The sequence below is a fragment of the Anolis carolinensis genome, chromosome 1 (genome assembly GCF_035594765.1).
Source record: "Anolis carolinensis isolate JA03-04 chromosome 1, rAnoCar3.1.pri, whole genome shotgun sequence".
NCBI classification, from domain to species: domain Eukaryota; kingdom Metazoa; phylum Chordata; class Lepidosauria; order Squamata; family Dactyloidae; genus Anolis; species Anolis carolinensis.
In genome coordinates, this window is record NC_085841.1 from 109,682,958 (window position 1) to 109,704,656 (window position 21,699).

Genomic DNA, 21,699 nt, shown 5'->3' on the forward strand with positions numbered 1-21,699 from the left:
CATTTTCCGCCGCTGTGGAAGTGGTGCCAGACTCCTGAGGGAAGAAGGAGGAGGAGGATCTCGGGAGGGTTTCTTCCAGGTCCCATCTATCTCCTTCCCGGCTTTGTTTTGGAGCTGGGGCCCCGCCTTGAAGATCCTCTCGTTCTCAAAGCCCTCTTCTCCCGCCAACCCAAAGGGGAGATTTTGGGGGGCTCAGAGCCCCTTCAAGCCGCCCCTCGGGTTTGTAAAGTGGGGGGAAAGGCGCTCCCGAGGGTCTGGTTGGGCGCGTTTCCTCCTGCTCTGGTGGATCCCAGCCACTTCAGAGCTTTGTAGTTTGGCGCAGCGGCAGCGGCGGCGCTACGGGGCGCTGTCGAGGCGTCGACAGCGCCCCCTAGCGGCGGCGCCCGAGGCGGCAGCTTAACTGGCCTCGTAAGGTAAACCGGCCCTGATCTCTTTCATGACTTTAAGGGACTTACTTTGCTGTTATTGTTTATCATTTGCATATATTCTCTGTTATTGCAACCAATATCCATAGTTATCTATTCAGATAAGTGGCATGATGTCTTCCTAACTGACTTCAAAATCTGCCTATCCATTCAGGAGCAACATAAGAGACCAAGTTCCTCCTGGTTAAGACACCTTCTACATGGAAGCCCCCTTTGTGTTGGTAGCCCAAAGGGTAGCATTTAGATGGATCCTATTAATGTATTACAAGCGTGCTTCAAAGCAGACATTCCTGCCAAGGTTGCTCAGATGCGTTATGGGAAATCTTTCATTTTATGTTAACCAAGTGCATTCACAATGTGATTAGCAATCAGTGTGTTGGCTAGAAATATGCTTCTTAACGGAACAACATTTGTATGCAGCACCACTGTTAAAAGAACCGAGCTCACTTTATTGTTCTATTAATAACATTACTCCAACAAGTTTTGATTGTAGATATAGATTTATGAACGTAGCTTTCTTCTCTAGTGACAGTTGTAGGAATGGCTAAATGTGAAGGTATGACTATTATAATTCATTTTGTAGAAAATATATGAAAATGTCATTTACGTAAGCTTGCCATTTCAAAACACAGATGGGAAAGAGCATTCCAACATCATACTGTTAAATAAAAACAAGGAGGAGAACAGGAAATCTCCACCCCAGGCAGAATCTCTCTTCTGAAAGTGTGCTTACCCATTCAGCAGCAAACATGACAATGTTGACAAAACATCCAGATGGTTTCATAGTCTTATTATGACTAAGTCCAAGATCCAAATACTATGTATCATACACCAAACCCCTTTTTCATAAATGACAATTACAAAAAGAAGATTTTATTCTACTTGGCTATCCTTCAAACTCTCTTGCAGTATTAAAAACAGTTAAAATGCCTGCAGACTTCTTTGATAGTCTGCTAAAGTGGATGGAACATGAAGCAGCTGGCTCAATATAGTGACTTTTAGTTTCCAAAGGCCTATAATGTATCAAACTTAATATCTCAATTTTTACATTCAAGTTTAAGCACAGGCATGGATAAACTTCGGACCTCCAGGTGTTTTGGACTTCAACTCCTAGAAATCCCTGCCTTACTGGCTGTTAGGAATAATAATAATAGCAGAATCCTCAGGGGCCATCCAGTACAACCCCTTCTGGCACTTTAGTGGTGGGGCAGCAACCAACCAACTGGTGCCTCCTTCCCCACCTCTGCACTCTTGGAGGGGAAGGAGGAAGAGCAGAGCAAGAGCGAAGCACAGAATCACTGACGGTGCTTCACAGAGCCCTACAGTTCTTTCACTTAACGTGGCAACTCACTGGGAGTTCTAGGAAGTGTGACTTAAAAAGTAACTTTTCCAAGATGTTGTTATCGAAAATTAAACCTCAAAATTATGATTTATGAGATGTGGCCCCATTGGAACATACAGTGAGCCCACACTGCCTTTTCCATTTGCCCTACCACACCTCAGACTTCAGGATGTAATCCCACAATTATCATAATCCTCTCACAATGCCTGGGAAAGCTCAGGAGACACACAATGGGTTTGTGCAAAAAAAAAAAAAAAAGAATCTTTTCTGTTTCCCCCGATATGATTGGATTATTCCTGGGAACACTTCCTTGCCTATGTCACCAAACCAGACTATCCCTGGGGCTCCCATTGAGATTGCCAACATCCTAAAGCATGCTTTTGTTTATCTGAATTTGCACCATTGTATTAACTGCTGCCAAGATATCAAGACCCGTTATTTCTTGCCCCACCACATTCCTGATTGTGCCCCTCTCATGGGTAGATCAATGGACAGTCTCTTCAAAATAGTCCAATGACTGTTTATTCAAGTTTCCCACCACAGCAAAAAACCAACCGGCGATGACATTGGACAAAGCTCCAGACTAACCAGGGAGCGGATTCTAGCCAGACACTTACTGGCCCAATTAGGAGCTAGAGTAACTATCTTGAATAACAGTTAAAATGCAGTATATATAGTTATGTGTTCATAATTATGGTTTATCAGTTATTTGGAGAGCTGTCTCTGCTGACCTCCTTTCTGGCCAATGAGAATAAAGCCTCTGATTTTGCCTTCAACCCATCTGTGTCACACCTGACCTGGAAAGCTTGACACGCCAGGCTCCAAACCCACGGTTCCTGTGAAAGCTCAAATCATATAACAATGTGATTAGTAAATGCTTGGCTGTATAACTCCAAGAAAACAACACATGATTTATTCCCTAATTCTCCCAAATCCAATATAATTTATCCAAACATTTCTTCCCTTCAAATGAGTAAACGGGGAAACTCCCAAAACTTAAAATTCCTTGTCAGATCCGAATCCTTCCAGCCATTTTGCCACCATTTAGGTCTCATTTCATGTTATTGTACCAGTACCTCAGATAACCTTATTTTACCAGCACTTCAGCCCCCCAGTACAGGGTATCTCCAAAAATGAATAAATCCATTAACAGCTGTTTATTTGAAGGCTAAGTAAATACAAGAATGAATGATATAGTAATGATTTAATCAGAGTTACAAATTCCATCTTAAGTTTCAACTTTGGTTAAGTGTTCAGATGCCCTGTGCTCCTATACACTACTCTGATTGTCAAAGCACAGAGTTACAAACCTTAGCTAATGTTTCTCTTGTAATGTTGCAATATTTCTCTACTGTTGGAATGAATCCTGTTAAGGGTAAATATGTTGTGTGTTTGTTTTTTTTTTGGGGGGGGGGGGGGAAGAACCAATTCCAGAATAATATACTGTTAAGGGTGTATACACCCACCATTTTTAGTCAGTTTCCTGTCCCCATGGATTCTGCATCCATTGGAGCGGGATTGGAACCAATTTCTAGTGAATGCCAATGGCCTACTCTACTTCACTGTTTATTCCAAGAATTTGAAAGCGCTTATGCACTTTTATCATAAAATCAAAATGTAGTTGGCTGACCCATTTTTGAATTTGACATCCACTAATTTGATTATTTGTAGTTTGCCCTACAAAGCTTCTGCCCTTCTCTCATAGCTCGGGTAGCTGAGGCAATGGGTGAGGAGCTGAGCCTCTGCCAACAACCTCCTCTTTGCCTTCTCCATCTTTCCCCTGCCTCCATTCCTGGGGTGCATGTGAAGGCACTGATCATAGTGGAGAGGAGTCCAGGAAGATGCATCCATCAGAAGAGTGGAGCAGGATGCTTTGCCAAATTTTCTTGTGATGAAAGTATACACAGTGTGCAGGAAGAGAAGGCTGACAGAGAAATGGGCATGGAGGGTGAACATGCCTTGTGGGGATCTCTACCATATTTCATCTCAAAGATGTAGACAGTTTTTATCCCCCTTTTACCAAAAAAGGGGGTGTGACTATTACACGATGAAAAAAATCTGCCTTTTATTCTCCAGTTTCTTTTGTGTGTGTGTGTGTGTGTCTTAAAAAATTCTACCTTAACTCCAAAACAGGGGGAGGAGAAGAAATGATCCATCCCCAAATAAACAGCTCAGTTTGTTAATTTTTACAAAACTGCCTTGCCTCAGAAGAAGGAGATCCAAGCTCCAAAGAACTCAATTTCAGGTTTTTAAAATGGCCTTGCCTTCTGAGCTCCAAAGAGCTCTAATTCAGTCTTTGTAAATTGCCCTGCCTTTGGAGAAGGAAGGAAGGGAGGGAGGGAGGGAGGGAGGGAGGGAGGAAGGAAGGAAGGAAGGAAGGAAGGAAGGAAGGAAGGAAGGAAGGAAGGAAGGAAGGAAGGATCTGAGCTCCAAATAGCTGTGTGACGATTATGGGGAGAAAGTCTGGAAGGGAAGCCCATTTTTATAGCCAAAAAGGGGGTGCAATGATTATGCAATGGTGACTATTAAGCGGTGAATTGCAGTATTGTGGTAGTGCTGCTCTGTTTCCCCTCTTTTGCCCCTTGCCACCTCCAAAAGGGTCCAACAGATATTCACAGATTTTTCAAACTCACAAGGGTTCTTCAATCCTACCCCCATGAATGTAAAGGGCTGACTGTAGATTACTTTTTAAACAAAACCACACTTTCATATATGGTAATTTTGATAGGCTGGCCATCTGTAAATCCAAACTAACTCCAAAGTTACTGTTCCGTCCCCCAGGACGATGGTTTGCCTTACCTATTGGTCGTTTGTTTGTTTTCCCTCCTTTACATTTTGTTTCAGCCTCTGGCTGCAAAAGCCCAGGAAAAGTGGCTTGGAGTCTGCAAGAGCTGGCTGCAGTTTTCTTTGCAATGATTGGTCAAAGAGTACAACATCTTAGGACTGCCCTTTTTTACCAGGGTCTAGTCTCCATTTTGGAGCCTCATTTTGGATATAGTCTTCCAACGTGCTGCAGCTGTGCAAAGCTAACTGGGACAAATCATCCTCAAAACCAGGCCAATCTAAGCCTATCCAAATTAGATAAGTATTGAATTATACTGATCTGGAATAGGAAATCTAGTTAGAGGAGCAGGGTTATTCCGTCGCTTCTAGAACTAATCTTTGCTGTAAAGATAGGGAAGGAAAGAGTTTCTCCTTCTAATATAGACAGCGTGATTAGGGTATAGTGGTTTTATAATCACCTTTGCCTTCTGGAACCAAGGATAATTCTGTAGCTAAAACCTATAGAAATTTGTTTCATTTTCTGTAACTTTAAGATCTGTGCCAGGTTTACAACCTTGTATGAATAAACATCCTTTTTTTTTGAAGTTCTCCAGACTCAGTCTTTCAATATTTTTAGGACAGCTTATAGGGATTTGCAGTTCGCCCGGATAAAGGACGGCACGTTTCAGCTTTATAGTTTTTTTATTGTCTGGCGGACGGCACAGTTACTGTCAGAACAGGCTAAAACATCAATAGGGAGCTGATGCTCTCTCTAACATGACAGATTCACAAAATGTCAATTTACATTAATTACTATCCTTTCTTTTGTCTGAGATACTGAGAACTTGGAGAAATGTGTCTCAAATGTAAATAAATTCTTCCTACTAAACAATTACCTTTCAGTTATCTTAATGGCTCATCTGTTTCTTTGAAGTGTTAACAAACTTTGATTAGACTTTAATTATGTGTGGGAAGACTGTAGGTAGGAATGAGCTGAATCCAGTTTAGTCACCAACAACATTTTCTTTAGCAGTATGCCAACAGAAATGCACTTGACATACCCCTTGCCTTTAAGTTGCCTTTTAACCTCTGGCAACCCCATGAATTTTTCATAGGGTTTTCTTGGGCAAGGAATACACAGAGGTGTTTTGCAGGTCCTTCCTCTGAAATATAGTCTGCAGGAAATGATATTTTTGGCACTCTCCCATCCAAGTACTAACCAGGGATGACCTTGCTTAAGTTTTAAGATCAAACAGATTTTGGTTCATGTAGGTAGTTAGGCTGACTGGGGCTTTGACTACATTAAAAACAACAACCCAATATTCACCATAAATGGTCCACTGGCTGCCTTCATGATGCATACTAGATTCCCATGAATACCATGGGGGGGGTTTCTGTTAAACCCGACATTGCCCCACTTCTGGCAAAACTAGAGCATCAGGTACGATGTAGCCCAATCCTCTGTCCAGACTTGACATTGGCATCAGCAGCAGCAGCACAGGGAAATGGGATGGATGATGGTGACACTGTCTCTACTATTTGGCCACAAATCTCCAACCAAGCTCCTAGCTATTGTGGGCTCCTTATGGATTTCCTCACAAGGAAGATAAAATTCCTATGTAAGACAGAAACTCCTCACCCCTCACTGTCAGGCTCACTTCAAAGGACCAGTCTGAACGCAGATCAAAGATAGCTGCTCTCAAATCCAATCTTTATTGAAGAATACATGACTTTGGAAAAGTCGAGAATGACCTAATGTTTACATACATCTAATTTTATCACTTCTGATGCAACGTAATACCACACGCAAATATCATCATCAAATCCCACCCCCTGGATCACATTACTACCATTCCCACACACTATATCAATTATAATTGTTTATACTTTCAACCCTGAGTTCCCAGGCACATTTTATCTTCTCCCGCCAGGTGCTTGCAGGATTGTTTATGTTATGAAGTCAGATTCAGGGCTTGGAAATTCAGCCCTGGGATCTGGCTCCATGACATGGCGCCCTCGTTTTCTTCGTCCTCCTCTTCGGTTCTTCTTTCATCATAGTTCTGAAACAAATCAAACAATAACTCTATGTGTCCATTTTGTCCAAAGTCCCCATATACTTTTTCAGTAAGCTGCGATGGAATACTGGGTGTATTTTCCCTAAACTTTTTGGCAATGCCAACTGGAAAGTTACTTCATTGATAACACCCTGTATTCTGAATGGTCCAATATATTTGGGGCTCAGTTTTCTTGAAGGTAGCCCCAATTTGATGTTTTGGGTACTTAACCACACCAGATCTCCTTTATCTAATTTATCGCCTTCCACCCTCTTTCTGTCTGCGAACGCTTTATACTTTTTGTGTGCTTCCTTTAAGGATGCAGTCACTTGACTCCAGCATTCTAGCATTTGCGTTTTCCATTTCCTTGCCTCTGTTTCTTCATTTTCTGTCCATCTTGGCAACTGGGGTAAAGGCTGTATTTCATATCCGTAAACTACTTCAAAGGGGTTTTTATTTGTTGCTGAATGTATAGTCGAATTAAAAGCTAGTTCCGCAAAAGCCAACCACCTAGACCAGTCATTTTGTCTCATGTTAGAATACATTCGAAGGAACTGCCCAAGCGTCTGCTGAGTACGTTCTACCGCCCCGTTTGTCATGGGGTGAAAAGCAGAACTTAGACTCCTTTCTGCTCCTAGCATTTCCAAGAATTTTTCCCAAAATTTTGCTGTGAATTGTACTCCTCTGTCACTGACCACTCTACTGGGACATCCATGCAGTTTGTAAATATGATTTATGTACAGTTCAGCTAGTTTCTCGGCCGATGGTAGTTTCGTCAGCGCTATAAAGTGGGCCTGTTTAGAAAACAGGTCTAATACTGTCCAAATATAACGATGTCCTTTGCTAACCGGCAGTTCCCCCACAAAGTCCATAGCTACACATTCCCAAGGTCTGGTAGGTTCCGCTACCGTTTGTAATAATCCCATAGGCTTCCCTCCTCTCGATTTATTTCTGGCACAATCATCACATTGAACAACATGATTCTTTATGTCCTTCCTCATTCCTGGCCACCAACAATGTTTCGCTATTGCCTTTGTTGTTTTTGTAATTCCTGTATGACCAGCGCTCTGGTTGTTGTGAAAACGATGCAAAATCTTAATCCTTAATATTTCTGGGATATACAGTTTCTTGTTTACAAACCAAAATCCCCCCTTCTGCTCCCCCTTTTCTGCGTTGGATGCGATCCATTGATCTCCTTCATAAGACTGTTTCAGTTCATTTCCCCAATTATCTTCCCCGCCGAGTTCAACAAAAGCCGTGTTCTCCTTTTGGGTTTGTGCTCTTGTCCTGACAGCTAAGCCCCATTGTTTGTCAGAGAATATTGTCCCCTCTTTTGCTGTGGTTGTGCCTTCGTGTTGAGGCATGCGTGAAAGAGCATCTGCCAAGACATTCTGCTTCCCTTGAAAAAACTTTAATTGGAAATCGAATCTGCTGAAGTATTGCGCCCATCTAATTTGTTTGGGAGATAATTTTCTAGGAGATTTTAAATACTGGAGGTTCTTATGGTCAGACCAAATTTCAAATGGGATTCCGCTTCCTTCGAGGAAGTGTCGCCAGCATTCTAAGGCTTTTAATATGGCTAATGCCTCTTTTTCCCATATTGGCCAACCTTTTTCAGTTTCGCTGAACTTCCGGGACAAATATCCACAGGGTTTTAAGTTCCCATTTTGATCTTTTTGCAATAGTACTGCCCCGTACGCACAGTCTGAGGCATCGCAATGGATTATGAAAGGGCTCCTGATATCGGGGTGTTTTAGGATGGGTCCTTCTGTGAAGCATTCTTTTAGGGTTTCGAATGCCTTTTGGCATTCTGGCGTCCAACTCAGTTTGGCGCCAGGGGCTTTCACTTTTGCTGTCTCCCCTTTCCCTTTTGTTTTTAAAAGTTCAGTAAGGGGTGCGGTTATTTGCGCGAAGCCTTTTATGAAGGGTCTGTAAAAATTTGCAAACCCCAGAAATGATTGCAATTGCCTCCTTGTTTGAGGCACTCCCCATTCTTTCACATCTGATACTTTAGCTGGATCCATAGCTAACCCTTCTGGAGATATCCGATACCCCAGAAAGTCAATTTGAGTTTTATTAAATTCACATTTGGACAGTTTTGCGTACAGCTTTGCTTCCCTTAGTCTCTGCAAAACTTCCCGGACCAATTTTACGTGCTTTTCCTTATCTTCATTCACAATCAAGATATCATCAAGGAATATGAATACCCCTCTGTACAACAATGGGTGTAGTATTTCATTTATAAGCTGCATAAAGCAACTGCCTCCATTTTTTAAACCGAAAGGCAAAATTTTATATTCAAAATGGCCGAATGCGCAGGAAAATGCAGTTTTCCAAGTATCCTCCGGTTTGATTCTTAATTTATGATACGCTTCAATTAAATCCAGTTTAGTAAATATGCTCCCTTTCTTCAGTACGGTAATTAAATCCTTTACTAAGGGCATAGGGTATTTATTGTCCTTAGTAATTGCGTTTAAATTTCGATAATCAATGCACAATCGTAGGGAGTTGTCTTTCTTTCTCCTAAATAACACTGGGGCCCCGAGAGGAGAATTGGATGGCTTAATGAAGCCTCGCGCCAGGTTTTTATCAATATATTTCCTCAATTCCTCCTTCTCCTGCACAGACATGGGATATACTTTTGGTTTTGGTAGGCTTGCTCCTGGGGTTATTTCAATTTCTACTTCTATATTCCTTTTGGGAGGCAATTTACTGGCCTCTTTCTGATTGAAAACATCCACAAAGTCTCTGTATTCAGGTGGCAATAGCTGTGGGTCTATTTCACCTGCTTCATCTTCCTCGTCCTCCTCTTCTGCAATTTTGCTTATCTCCCATTGCGTCTGCTGTTCTTTGAATGCTAGGCTCTTTCCTCTCCAATCTACTTCAGGATTTGCCTGTTCGAGCCATGGTATCCCTAATATTACGTGGTATGTGGCAATAGGGGCTATCACAAAGGATATTCTTCCTTCCCATTTGCCTATTTTACATGGGACCCCCCTTATTTCCTTTGTTGATACTTCCCCAGCAGCGACTGATCCATCTAGCTGCGAAAATGCAATTGGGGAGTCAAGCGCCATCTGCTGACATTTCAGCGCTCCTGCTAATTCCGGAGTTATAATATTTCTAGAACAACCACAATCCACAAATGCCTTGCAGGTGGCCCGATTTTCTAGCCCCGAGAGGCAGATTGGCACTACTATCATGCGTTTGTCCCGACTCACCAATTTTTCTGAAGATTCTGGGGCCTGCACCTCCTCTTCCGCGCGCCTCCCGGTTGCTGGCTTGGGCTTTGGGGGTTTTGGCGGCTCCCCCTTCCGGGCCCAGCATTCCGCTGCCCGATGGCCCGTCTTCCCACATACAAAGCATCCCGGTTTAGGTTTGTTGTCGTCTCCTCTGGAGGGAATCCCCGGCCTCCCTCCGGGTCTTTCCTGCTTCCTCGTTTCTCCTCGACCTCTCGCCACTGGTCTTTGCTGGCCGCTGCTGCTCCTGAAGCGCTTTACTTGGGCCAGGGTGGATTCGACGCGCCCCGCTAGTTGAATCCATCCCTGGAGCGTTTCGGGGTCATCTCTGTGCGCTGCCCAGCTGAAAATCTCGGGGCGTAGTCCCTCTTTAAATAACTCCACTTTGGTCACTTCAGACCACTCTGGTACCCTTTCCGCGAGGTGGAGGAATTCCTCTGCGTACTCGGGCACTGTTCTGTCCCTCTGCTTTATTCCTTTCAGCTGGTCTCGAGCCCTCAATTGCTCTAGCCGGTCTCTGAACCGGTTTTCCAGTGCGGCGAGGAAGCGGGGCACTGACCTCAGGCATGGGTCGCGTCTGGCATGCAGTTGCACATACCAGCTGGCTGCTCCTCGCTTCAGTGTGTTGCCGATGGCTCGAACCCTGCTTGCTTCGGAGGGGAATGTGTGTGCATTGTCTTCCATGTATCCTCTGATGCTAATTAGAAAAAAGTTCAGTTCATCTGATTCCCCTCCGTATTCTAGTTTGAGATCTTCCCTTCTTGGCATCCATTCTGCGGCCCGTTGATGCTGTCTGGGAGGCATGGGGAAGGGTTGCATCAGGTTTCCTCGGGCGGCTCCTTGGAACACGCCGCGCCCCACTCCGGTGGTCATTCTGCACGGCTCCCGAAAGTCTGCCGCCGCTGTCGGCCCTTCCGCCCATCCGCATACTGGCCTCGCTGTAGCCCCCTCATCTCGCCTTTCCTCGTCGTACGGCACATCCTCCTCCTCTTCCTGGATCCCCCGCTCCTCTCCGTCTTCGTCTGCAAATCCACTGGACCCGATCCCTGGCCCCAGTGGCCTTTCCACCCCGACGCCCATTCGGGGGGTTGGGAGCTCTGTTGGGGATGGCGGCCTCAGAGTTCCCAGAGCTCGCTGGCGCTCCACTTCGCGCGCCATTCTGTCTCGGACCTCCAGCTCCTGCCAGTATTCCTCATCTCCCTCGTCCCTTGCCGCCACGGGACTCTGCGTTGACGCTCGCTGGCCCCTCTGGCTCCAATCTCCTTCTTTACTTGGCTCTCTCTCGGCGCCATATCGGATGGGCTCCTTTTGGAGATTCTCTTCCAATAGTGGCACCAACCTCCCCACGGTTTCCGACAGCCTGGATAAATTAGTTTCCAGGATGGATAACCGCAGGGCCACGGTCTCCGGCATACTTCCTCCAGATCCCCAACTGGTTTCTGCAGCCGCAGAGACGCCTCTTCCTCCCCTGGGAATCCTCTGGGTCACGCCGTTCGGCCTGGGGTACCCCGTAGAGGAAGCTATGGCTTGCAGCGTCTCTTCTCTCTTCGGCCGGGCCCCTTGCAAAGGCCTCCCTGCCCCATTTGGGCTTTGATCTCCTTCTTCACTCATTATCACTTCACTGCGAATTCCGCAGGAGGGTGAGAACTGGATTCTCGACTTAAATGTCAGGCTCACTTCAAAGGACCAGTCTGAACGCAGATCAAAGATAGCTGCTCTCAAATCCAATCTTTATTGAAGAATACATGACTTTGGAAAAGTCGAGAATGACCTAATGTTTACATACATCTAATTTTATCACTTCTGATGCAACGTAATACCACACGCAAATATCATCATCAAATCCCACCCCCTGGATCACATTACTACCATTCCCACACACTATATCAATTATAATTGTTTATACTTTCAACCCTGAGTTCCCAGGCACATTTTATCTTCTCCCGCCAGGTGCTTGCAGGATTGTTTATGTTATGAAGTCAGATTCAGGGCTTGGAAATTCAGCCCTGGGATCTGGCTCCATGACACCTCACCCCAGGTCTTGCAACCTAGACTAGTGCTACACCGAGGACCAGGGTGGACAAAGTTGGAAGAGATCACCCCCTCCAAGTGCATTCATCCAGGTCCTGATTATACACCCTAGGTTGACTCCTTCACTCGCAACTAAGTAACAAATACAATAGAGTCTCATGTATCCAACACTCGCTTATCCAACATTCTGGATTATCCAACACATTTTTGTAGTCAATGTTTTTAATACATCGTGATATTTTGGTGCTAAAGTCATAAAGACAGTAATTACTACATAGCATTACTGCGTATTGAACTACTTTTTCTGTCAAATTTGTTGTATAGCATGATGTTTTGCTGCTTAATTTGTGAAATCATAACCTAATTTGATGTTTAATAGACTTTTCCTTAATGCCTCCTTATTATCCAATATATTCGCTTATCCAACATTCTGCCGGCCCGTTTATGTTGGATAAGTGAGACTCTACTGTACTAGTTATTTTATAACAAGCCAGCCTGCCATTCAGAAACAGCACCAAAAGATCAGAGGGTTACTTCAATCTTGAAAGATGGAGAAGAAAAGAAATAAGGGTGAGATCTCATATCTCTACAAGTATCTAGCCCAACTTTCCTTTCCTCAGCACTAGAATATGTACTATTTCAAAGGTCACAATGTCAAAACCAAACCACTATATTTTGCTAGTATAAATTGCAAATATTTTAACAGATGCTATTCCATCACCAGTGTCAAAGCAAAATTCAGCTACCAGTTGATTAGTTTGTGTATGTAGGCAGAATGAAGGTGTGTGTATGTTGGGGAGAGGGAATCTTGTTCTTTAGCACATACAGCAGAATGCCCAGTGGCGTGCTGATCTTGAACACTGAAGCTCCATCAAAGCTATTGGCTACTGATAGACTGTATGTGCTGAGTCCTAAACATTCATACACTAATATGGTTTAAGCAAAAAAGGGGTGATATGTTAGCTTGGCCTCCTCCATTTGAGTGTAGAGTGACACACTGCACACACATTTTGTCTTCAATGTTGGTGTGTGAGTGACAATGCATACCAAAATATCCCAAACAGTTATTTTTTGTTTCTTGAGGCTTACAGGAGTGGCAGTTTTACTTATAAAACCCTGTCATCACCGTCATACTGCAACCCAATAAAATCCATAAATTGCGAGATGTAGACTTCCAGTTTCTACCAGAGTTGAGGAAATGTGTCACTATGTCAGAGGAAGGTGCTTGACCTCAAAGGAGGCTATGGTGTGCCTACTCCTGAAGAAGGCCTCCCAGATTACAGAGGTATTTGAGTGCTATCTCTCTGTCTGTGGCAAGGCATTTGGGAGTGTGATGGCTGGGCAAATTTTGGTGTTATTAAAGAAAATAGATTATCTGGATTTATTTCAGTTTGGTTTCAAGCCAATTGCACAATATGGCAACAGCTTTAATCAATCAGATTGACAATTTACTGTATTTATCTTCTTGGATGTCTTGTGATATTTGGTGCTATTATTCATGTTATCTTTTACTGAGCCAAGTTTATCAGATGGGAGTAGTATTGTATTACCAATGTAGCTAGACAGCTCCATGGCTGTCATTTATTTATTTATCATGTCAGAAGCGATTTGAGAATACAGTTATAATGTATAGAAAAACCACAAACAAAGTGGGATTTGTTCCAGCTTGTTTGTCCTGAAGACGTGGACAGGATCCTTGGACCTGTGAGGGCGACCACTTATGCTCTGGACCCTTGCCCTTCCTGGCTAGTTAAACTGGCCAGTGGCTGATTGGTTTGTAACTACAGTAGAGTCTCACTTATCCAACACTCGCTTATCCAACGTTCTGGATTATCCAACTCATTTTTGTAGTCAATATTTTCAATACATCATGATATTTTGCTGCTAAATTCGTAAATACAGTAATTACTACATAGCATTACTGCGTACTGAACTACTTTTTCTGTCAAATTTGATGTATAACATGATGTTTTGGTGCTTAATTTGTAAAATCATAACCTAATTTATGTTTAATAGGCTTTTCCTTAATCCCTCCTTATTATCCAACATATTCGCTTATCCAACATTCTGCCGGCCTGTTTATGTTGGATAAGTGAGACTCTACTGTATTATAAACACCTCGTTGGTCCAAGGGAAATTTCCAACAAGCCTTAAACAGGAAATAGTGAGACTAATATTGAAAAAGACCTCCCTTGATTCTTTTGTCCTAAATAACTACAGACCAATCTCTAACCTCCCATTTTTGGGCAAGGTGCTAGAGTGGATGGTCGCTTCCCAGCTCCAGGGATTCCTAGAGAACACCGACTTCCTAGACCAGTCACAGTCTGGTTTCAGACCTGGGCACAGTACTGAGATGGCTTTGGTCACCTTGGTGGATGACCTCCACAGGGAACTAGAGTGTGACCCTGCTGGTTCTCTTGGACATCTTGGTGGCTTTTGATACCATCAACCATGGTATCCTCCTGGGTCGGCTCTCCGGGATGGGTCTTGGGGGCAGTGCTCTGCAGTGGTCTCATTCCTTCCTGGAGGGCTGCTCCCAGTTGGTGAAGCTGGGGGACACCTGCTCGGACCCCTGCCCATTGACCTGTGGGGTCCCACAAGGTTCTATTCTGTCCCCATGCTTTTCAATATCTACATGAAACCGCTGGGAGAGGTCATCCGGAGTTTTAGAGTTTGGTGCCATCTCTACACAGATTACACCCAACTCTATTACTCCTTTCCACCGAAATCCAAGGAAGCCTCTCGGATTCTGGACCAATGTCTGACCGCTGTGAAGGGCTAGATGAGGGTGGACAAGCTGAAGCTCCATCCTGACAAGACAGAGCCCAGTCACTCATTGGATCGGGGTTTAGGGTGGCAACCTGTGCTCAACGAGGTTGCACCCCCCCTCCGAAGACACAGGTCCACAGTTTGGGGATCCTCCTGGATTCAACGCTGATGGTTGATGCTGAGGTGTCGGCAGTGGCCAGCTGCGACCGTACCTCATGAAGTCTGACTTGGCAATGGTGGTCCATGCCTTAGTTACCTCCAGGATGGATTATTGCAATGCACTCTACATGGGGCAGCCCTTGAAGATAGCCCGGAAATTACAATTAGTCCAATGATCAGCAGCCAGACTACTAACTGGAGCAACTTACAGGGAGCTGTCAACCCCCCTGTTTAAGGAGCACCATTGGCTGCAGTTCACTTTCCGGTCCCAATTCAAGGTGCAGGTAAATCACCTACAAAGCCCTGAGTGGTTCGGTACCCATCTACCTTTGCGACTGTCTTTCCTCCTATGAGCCTGCATGATCTCTGCGATCTTCTGGGGAGGCTCTCCTCTCATTCCCACCACTATCACAGGCTCGGCTTGTTGGAATGAGGGAGAGGGTCTTCTCTGTGGCAGCCCCTCTGCTTTGGAATTTCTTCCTTAGGGAGATTAGACTGGCCCCAACCCTGTCTGCCTTTATTAAACAGCTAAAAACAGTGTGCATTCGAACAACCAATGATATGATAGACCCCTTTCATTGACATAATGCTTCCTCGCACTTTATCTTCATCCCTATCCATCCTACTCCAAACTAGTCATGTTGTGGTTTGTAAAGACACCATTATGTATGGGTTAACTGGAAAGGTACGTGTAAGAAGCTGATTGGTTGAGCCTGCAAAGGGCCCAGAATCTGATTGGTTATTTTCTCAGCCATGCTACTGGGGAATCGGTTTGAGCAGTTCACCTCAGAATGAGTGTGTCCATGCTGACTGGAAACTGCCAGGAGAGAAGATGGCTCACGACTTTCTGAAGTCTTGTTACTTCTAAGGCATTGAGACAATGTTGTGGACTTTAAAAGGACTATGTATTCCTACTATTCTCTGTAAGCCATCGGAGAGGCCATTGTAAATATTATTACTCTGTTTGATCTTTTGAAGTTAGTAAAGTTCCTGTTACTTGCATTACAAAGCTGAGTGGCATGTCATTACACTGCAGGGTGACTTTGATTCACAGGTGGATGTAAGAGCTTCAATTCAGTCCTTATCATGCCATGGATTATCATTCTTAGAATAAACATGAGGGTAGTATATAATAGCTTTTGTTGTAGAAGTGGAGTTATACTGCCACTTCTAAAATAGTGTTATCCTGCAAACTTTTCTAAGGGTGCATCTACACTGTAGAATGAATTCAGTTTGGCATCACTTTAACTGTCATGGCTCAATGCTATGGAATTGTGGAAACTGTAACTTTAAAAGGTATTTAGGCTTATCTGCTAAAGAGTGCTTGTTCCTTACCAAGGGACAATGCCAAGGATTCCATGGCATTGAGCAATGGCAGTTAAAATGATGTCAAGCTGCATTCATTCTACATTGTAGATGCACCCTTATTGAGGGCATTTCACTCTGCATTTGGATTTCTACCAGTGCCATTAACTTCCATTAAAAAATCTATTATGAACTGCTTCTTCTCAGTGAACAATAATTGCTGATAAAAATAGCTTAAAATTTTATGGTCTCAAAGTGATACATTCTGGAAAAAACCCATTGGCAGTGACTATCTGATACCAAATATTAATAAAAACTATGAAGCGAAAATAATTACAGTCTTAGTTTAACATAGTGAATGATGCATCGATATTTATTGAATTTCCATATAGCTGTTATGTGACAACAGCTATGGATGAAAATTAACATCTATTTTTGTCATAAAATTTCAACTTGAATCTTAGGGCTGAAGGTGGAACATTGTCGGCTAAAGCATCTGTTTGTTTTCCCTGAAGATTTCTCATGCTAAAATTGGATCCCTGGAATCACATTTTTCATGGCATAGCAGCAATTAACATATGAAATGGCTGTGTATAGTAGCTGTCTGGATTAAGGATACAGGTTGAATATCTTTCATTCAAAATGCTTGGCCTAGAAGTGTTTTGGATTTTGGGAGATTTCAGAATACCTGTATTTGTATGCAAATACATAATGAGATATCCTAGAGATGGGACCTAAGTCTAAACACAAAATTAATTTAGGTTTCATATACACCATGTACATATAGTCTGAAGGTACTATTATACAATATATTGAAAACTTTTGTGCTTGAAATAAAGTTTTTGTACATTGAACCCCTAGAAAGCAATGATGTCATTATCTCAGATATCCATGTGGACAAATTCAGTACTTCAGATTTTGGCATTCCAGATATGAGATGCCCATCCTGTATCTGTGGACAGGCATGAAGGATAGGCACAAACCTAGCAAAGCCTTAGACGTAGATCTTGGAGAAAGTAAATCGTAATTTTTAAAAGCATATTTTAAAAACATCCCAAAGCAAAAGACAGTGTGGAAGCTACATGTCTCCTGCTATCTGAGATCATGCAGTTGTTGGCTCAAAATTAAAGGGATGCATAAAACCTTCAAGAAGAGCCCCCCCTCTCCCTACATATATATATTTCTTGGTAAAATTTAAGTAACAAAGAATTCTTCACAAAGTATCCTGAAATTCACATCAGAGAACTGACACTCATAATTTTGGTAAGCAGCTTCAAGATCTCTGTACAATGTTTTTATTTCCATCAAAGTGCAGATTAACAGGTGCATAACCTTAACTTTGGGTTAATTAATTACACAGTGGTATTTCATGCATAGAAGTGTTGTACTAGCTTTTCTGCAATTAATGGCACTTATATAATAATAGTGCTGAAATGTTTTGGAGAGGCAGTAGTATGTCTACTTTTTCTCATACTCATAAAATGCTATAATCAGACATTACTTCCTTTCTTCTTTTTTGAACTGGATCCAAGGCAGTTTACAACCAATTAATAACCGGGTACAGCTTAAAAACAAATATATACAACATTTAGAAACAATAGGATAAAAATCACTTTTAAACCACAAGGTTAGTACAATATCAAACATAAAACAGTGCAGAAATGATAAAACCACCCATTATGTTATCGAGCCACGAGCCCACCAGAAAAACATTTATAGTACATCAAGAGACTGCAAACAAATATATGATTTTTTGTTTTTATTAAAAACTTTTTTTGGAGGTCCAGAGTTGCAAAATCCTGAAGCCCTAGAGCAGGGGTCCCCAAACTTTTGAAGCAGAGGGCCGGTCCACAATCCTTCAGACTGTTGAGGGGCCGAATTATCATTTGAAAAAAATAAAACAAATTCCTATGCATACTGCACATGTCTTATTGGTAGTGAAACAACAACAACAACAACGGAAAAACAATACAATATTTAAAAATGAAAACAATTTTAATCAACATAAACCTATCAGGATTTCAATGGAAAGTGTGGGCCTGCTACTGGCCAATGAGATAGTCAAGTTAATTATGATTGTTGTTGTTGTGTGCCTTCAAGTCATTTCAGACTTTGGCTGAGCCTAAGTCTAAAATTAATTATTTATTTACTCCATTTATTTACTACATTTATATCCCACCCTTCTCACCCCAAAGGGGACTCAGAGCAGCTGTATGTACATACAATATATTATATTATTAGCATAACACAATATTAGCATTATATATTACTATATTGAACTATACCACTATACTATTATATAATATGTAATATATAACATATAATTAATATTATTATATGGTATTACTATTAGTATTATATTGTATAACATAATATTATTAACAATATTATATGTATATACAATATATTATATCATTAAAACTGATATAAAATATTATATTATAAAACTGAGGGCGGGGGCCAGGTAAATGACCTTGGAGGGCCGCATCCGGCCCCCGGGCCTTAGTTTGGGGACCCCTGCCCTAGAGGTTCTGAACCAGACCTAGAAATAGCTGTACCCCATAAACTTTATAAATTCTAACCTTTTAATAAAATGTATCAGTTTGATGTTTTTTTTTGGTATAACTTGTATCTTTACTATGTTCTGTGTCAATTCCTACAAGGTGAAGTGCATAAACTGTTTATAATATATGTATCAAAATGTAACTTGAAGGCAGCCACCTCTCCATGCTCCCTGTTTGCATAATCTCTTGAGAAAGGGGACCATGGCCAAAAACCCTCCAGCTATTTCCCAGGCCAAACTGTTATCAGAACTTTTGTGTATATGCAGATAGATAACCCCCTCAAGGTGTTTGTCCATTCAGCTTTAAGCTGAGATTCTGTCTCTCCCCTGGAAGAGAGGCCTTAGTAGATGTAGATCCGTTTAGTTCTCAGTGCTGGCAGCCAAGCTCTTGATTGTCTGAAGAAAAAAAACACCTTTCTCTTTTGGGTCTCACACCTTTGTCTTGCACGGAACTGCCCACCTGAGTTAATCAGAAACTTATCAGCATATCTACACCATTGTTTCCTCATGGACTGTACCCTCCCAAGGGTACAGTTAAAACATGGCTTTGTGCGCAAGCATTTAATGAATAAGTACTGTATTGACATGGTCTGGATTTAGGTTTATGTGCAATGGTTCCTTGGAAGAATGGTAATAAGTAACTATATGTTTTATGCTTGATTATGTTATTTTATGGATTATTGTAAATGATTTTAGATGTGTTGCTGCTTTTATTGATTGTTTGGCATTGAATTTTGCCAGTTGTTGTAAGCCGCCCTGAGTCCCCTGGGATGAGAAGGATGGGGTAGAAATGTTGCAAATAAATAAATAATAAATAAAATCTTTTGTAATGGATTGGTTCCCTGAACAGACCAATCTCCCCCATGGGAATCCTCGCCTGTAGACTGTGACATCAAGAGAACCTCCAGCCAATCCCAGCATGGATCCTGGCCTGCTTCTTGTCCAGCCAATCACGGGAGGGAGCGGAAAGTCAGAAAGCTGCCAGAACTGTATAAGATATCCTGTATTTCTCTGTATGTTTATGTGTGTACCTTCTAAAGTATGTACTTGCATCCTTTTTGGCCAGTCGTAATAAACCTTTGTGACTTGTATTCAACATAGTGGGCTTGTTTCTCTGCCCTGGCTGATCTGGTTTAGCATAAACTCACCAGACATGAACCCTTTAACCACGGTTCTAGCTGAAATCACTACAATTAAACCACATGAATTGTAAGCCAAAATCATGTGCCTCAATACAAAGCTCTAGGATAAATGAACTGCATCATATTTATGACCATTTATGATATTCTTGAAACTGCAATCCAAAGATTCCTTTCACCAATGCAACTTCAGAATGAGAAATGGGCTTCAGTGGTTTTTGGGTTCAGCTCCTAATAAATTCATTGCTAATAATCTAGGTTTATATTGATAAGAAACACAACATGGGCATCATTATTTTGGCACCATCACTATTCTTGACTTATCAAAGCCTCAGCCAACATTATCTACTGCTACATAAAATATTTTCATTCAAACTGGCTAGATGGCCAGAGGTAAGAGGATTTTGCAATAGAAGAGCAATTCCAAATGAATCAGTTTGGTTAGCTTAACATTATTCTTTTTGGCAGGTTGAGCATTTATATTTATAGAAAATTATGACTAAAGCTGGAATGATTCTCACTGCTATTGCTGTAGGACCAGTAGTGAACACAAAATTACACTTAACTCCCTACAGAAACGTACAACACTAGCCTTCACTTCTTAATCTAAAGCTACTAAAAATCTATGTATAGCATTATTTGTAAATAATTAAAAGAAAAGATAAAAGAATCCCTCCTAATAGTGGGAAGGATTAATTGTAAGTTGCTTTGACTTATTCTATATGAAGCAAATCATCTTTCATTAGCATCGTCATTGAATGTTTTGAATGTGAATGCATGTGAGTTTTCAAATTGGGATAATATGAATCCCTTGGAGATTTCATTGATATAAATTATTTTGATCTTTGCTATGACAGTTGGTCCCTCCTGGAATAATTTCTTTAAAAAGTTGATGAAAAAAATCAGCAGAAATTTCCATCAAGACAAAATTACTTTCCTGCAGGGTCCATGTTTAATTTTCTACCTAATATGCCAACCATTTTCCTACAGCTTTTCAAGCACTCACAGCCATTCATTCTATTCATAAGCCATATGGGCTATTATATATGGGTATGTGATCCAAAATCAGTGACAGAGTGGTCAAAATCAGCATACATCATAATTCCTGTTTTTGGAAGCAAAATGACATGCTGTTTTTCATTGTGCAATATAATGATGCACAAATTGTCCCAGATGCCATAAACATTTTCAGGATTATTATTATTTTTTTTGCTCATTAGAGAAATGGTTTAAATCCTAACCTACTGTGTGATTACACAGTGCCTTGTTGCCATGCAGACTGCAAGGAAAGCAAAAAGGGCAGCAATTACACTGAATTAGCTCTATTTTCATTATTATCCACTTGGAACGTGGCTTCATAAGATGTCCTTGGGAAAAACCTGAAAGGACAGTAATAAGGATCTTCTGCTTTCAAATATTATTATAGGCCCCTTCTACACAGTTATATAAAATCCACATTGAACTGGATTATCTGCATTGATATTCTGGGTTATGTGGCTGTGTGGAAGAGCCCATAGTGACTAGAAGAATGCTCTAATGCATAAAAATTGATTTCAGAAAAAAATCATACTAAAGAAATTGCTGCAGAATTCATAGACATAGCCATATTTGGATCAGTGTGCAAACGGGTGGTGGTTGTGTTCTTCTTAATGGTGGTGGTAGTCTTCTTAATGGCGAGGCATGGAGGCAGTCATATCACCTCACTTCGAGTTGCTTTGCTGCCTGGCCGGTGCTCCCATGGGGGAAAGCAAGGTGTGCATATAGTGTGTGTAGCTTCCCCCATGGAGCTGGCAACATGGGAAGCCTACCGTGTTGCCTGGGTGGCAAAGGGAAGCCGTGTGCCCTGTATGCGTGCCTTGCTCCCATTCCTGAGATCACCAACTGGCCAGTGAAGCAACCGAAGGTCAAGT

The 21,699-nt window shown here is 42.1% G+C and overlaps 1 protein-coding gene across 1 annotated transcript; it reads right to left on the minus strand.

The window, feature by feature from the left end:
- Positions 1-6,215: 6,215 nt before the first annotated feature.
- On the minus strand, positions 6,216-11,844 carry LOC134295696 (uncharacterized). The gene is made up of 2 exons (XM_062969049.1): positions 9,806-11,844; positions 6,216-6,590 (listed from the first exon to the last, which is right to left on the minus strand). Exons 1-2 carry the CDS (start codon positions 11,432-11,434, stop codon positions 6,483-6,485), a joined length of 1,737 nt encoding a protein of 578 aa, XP_062825119.1. The 5' UTR covers positions 11,435-11,844; the 3' UTR covers positions 6,216-6,482.
- Positions 11,845-21,699: the final 9,855 nt, after the last annotated feature.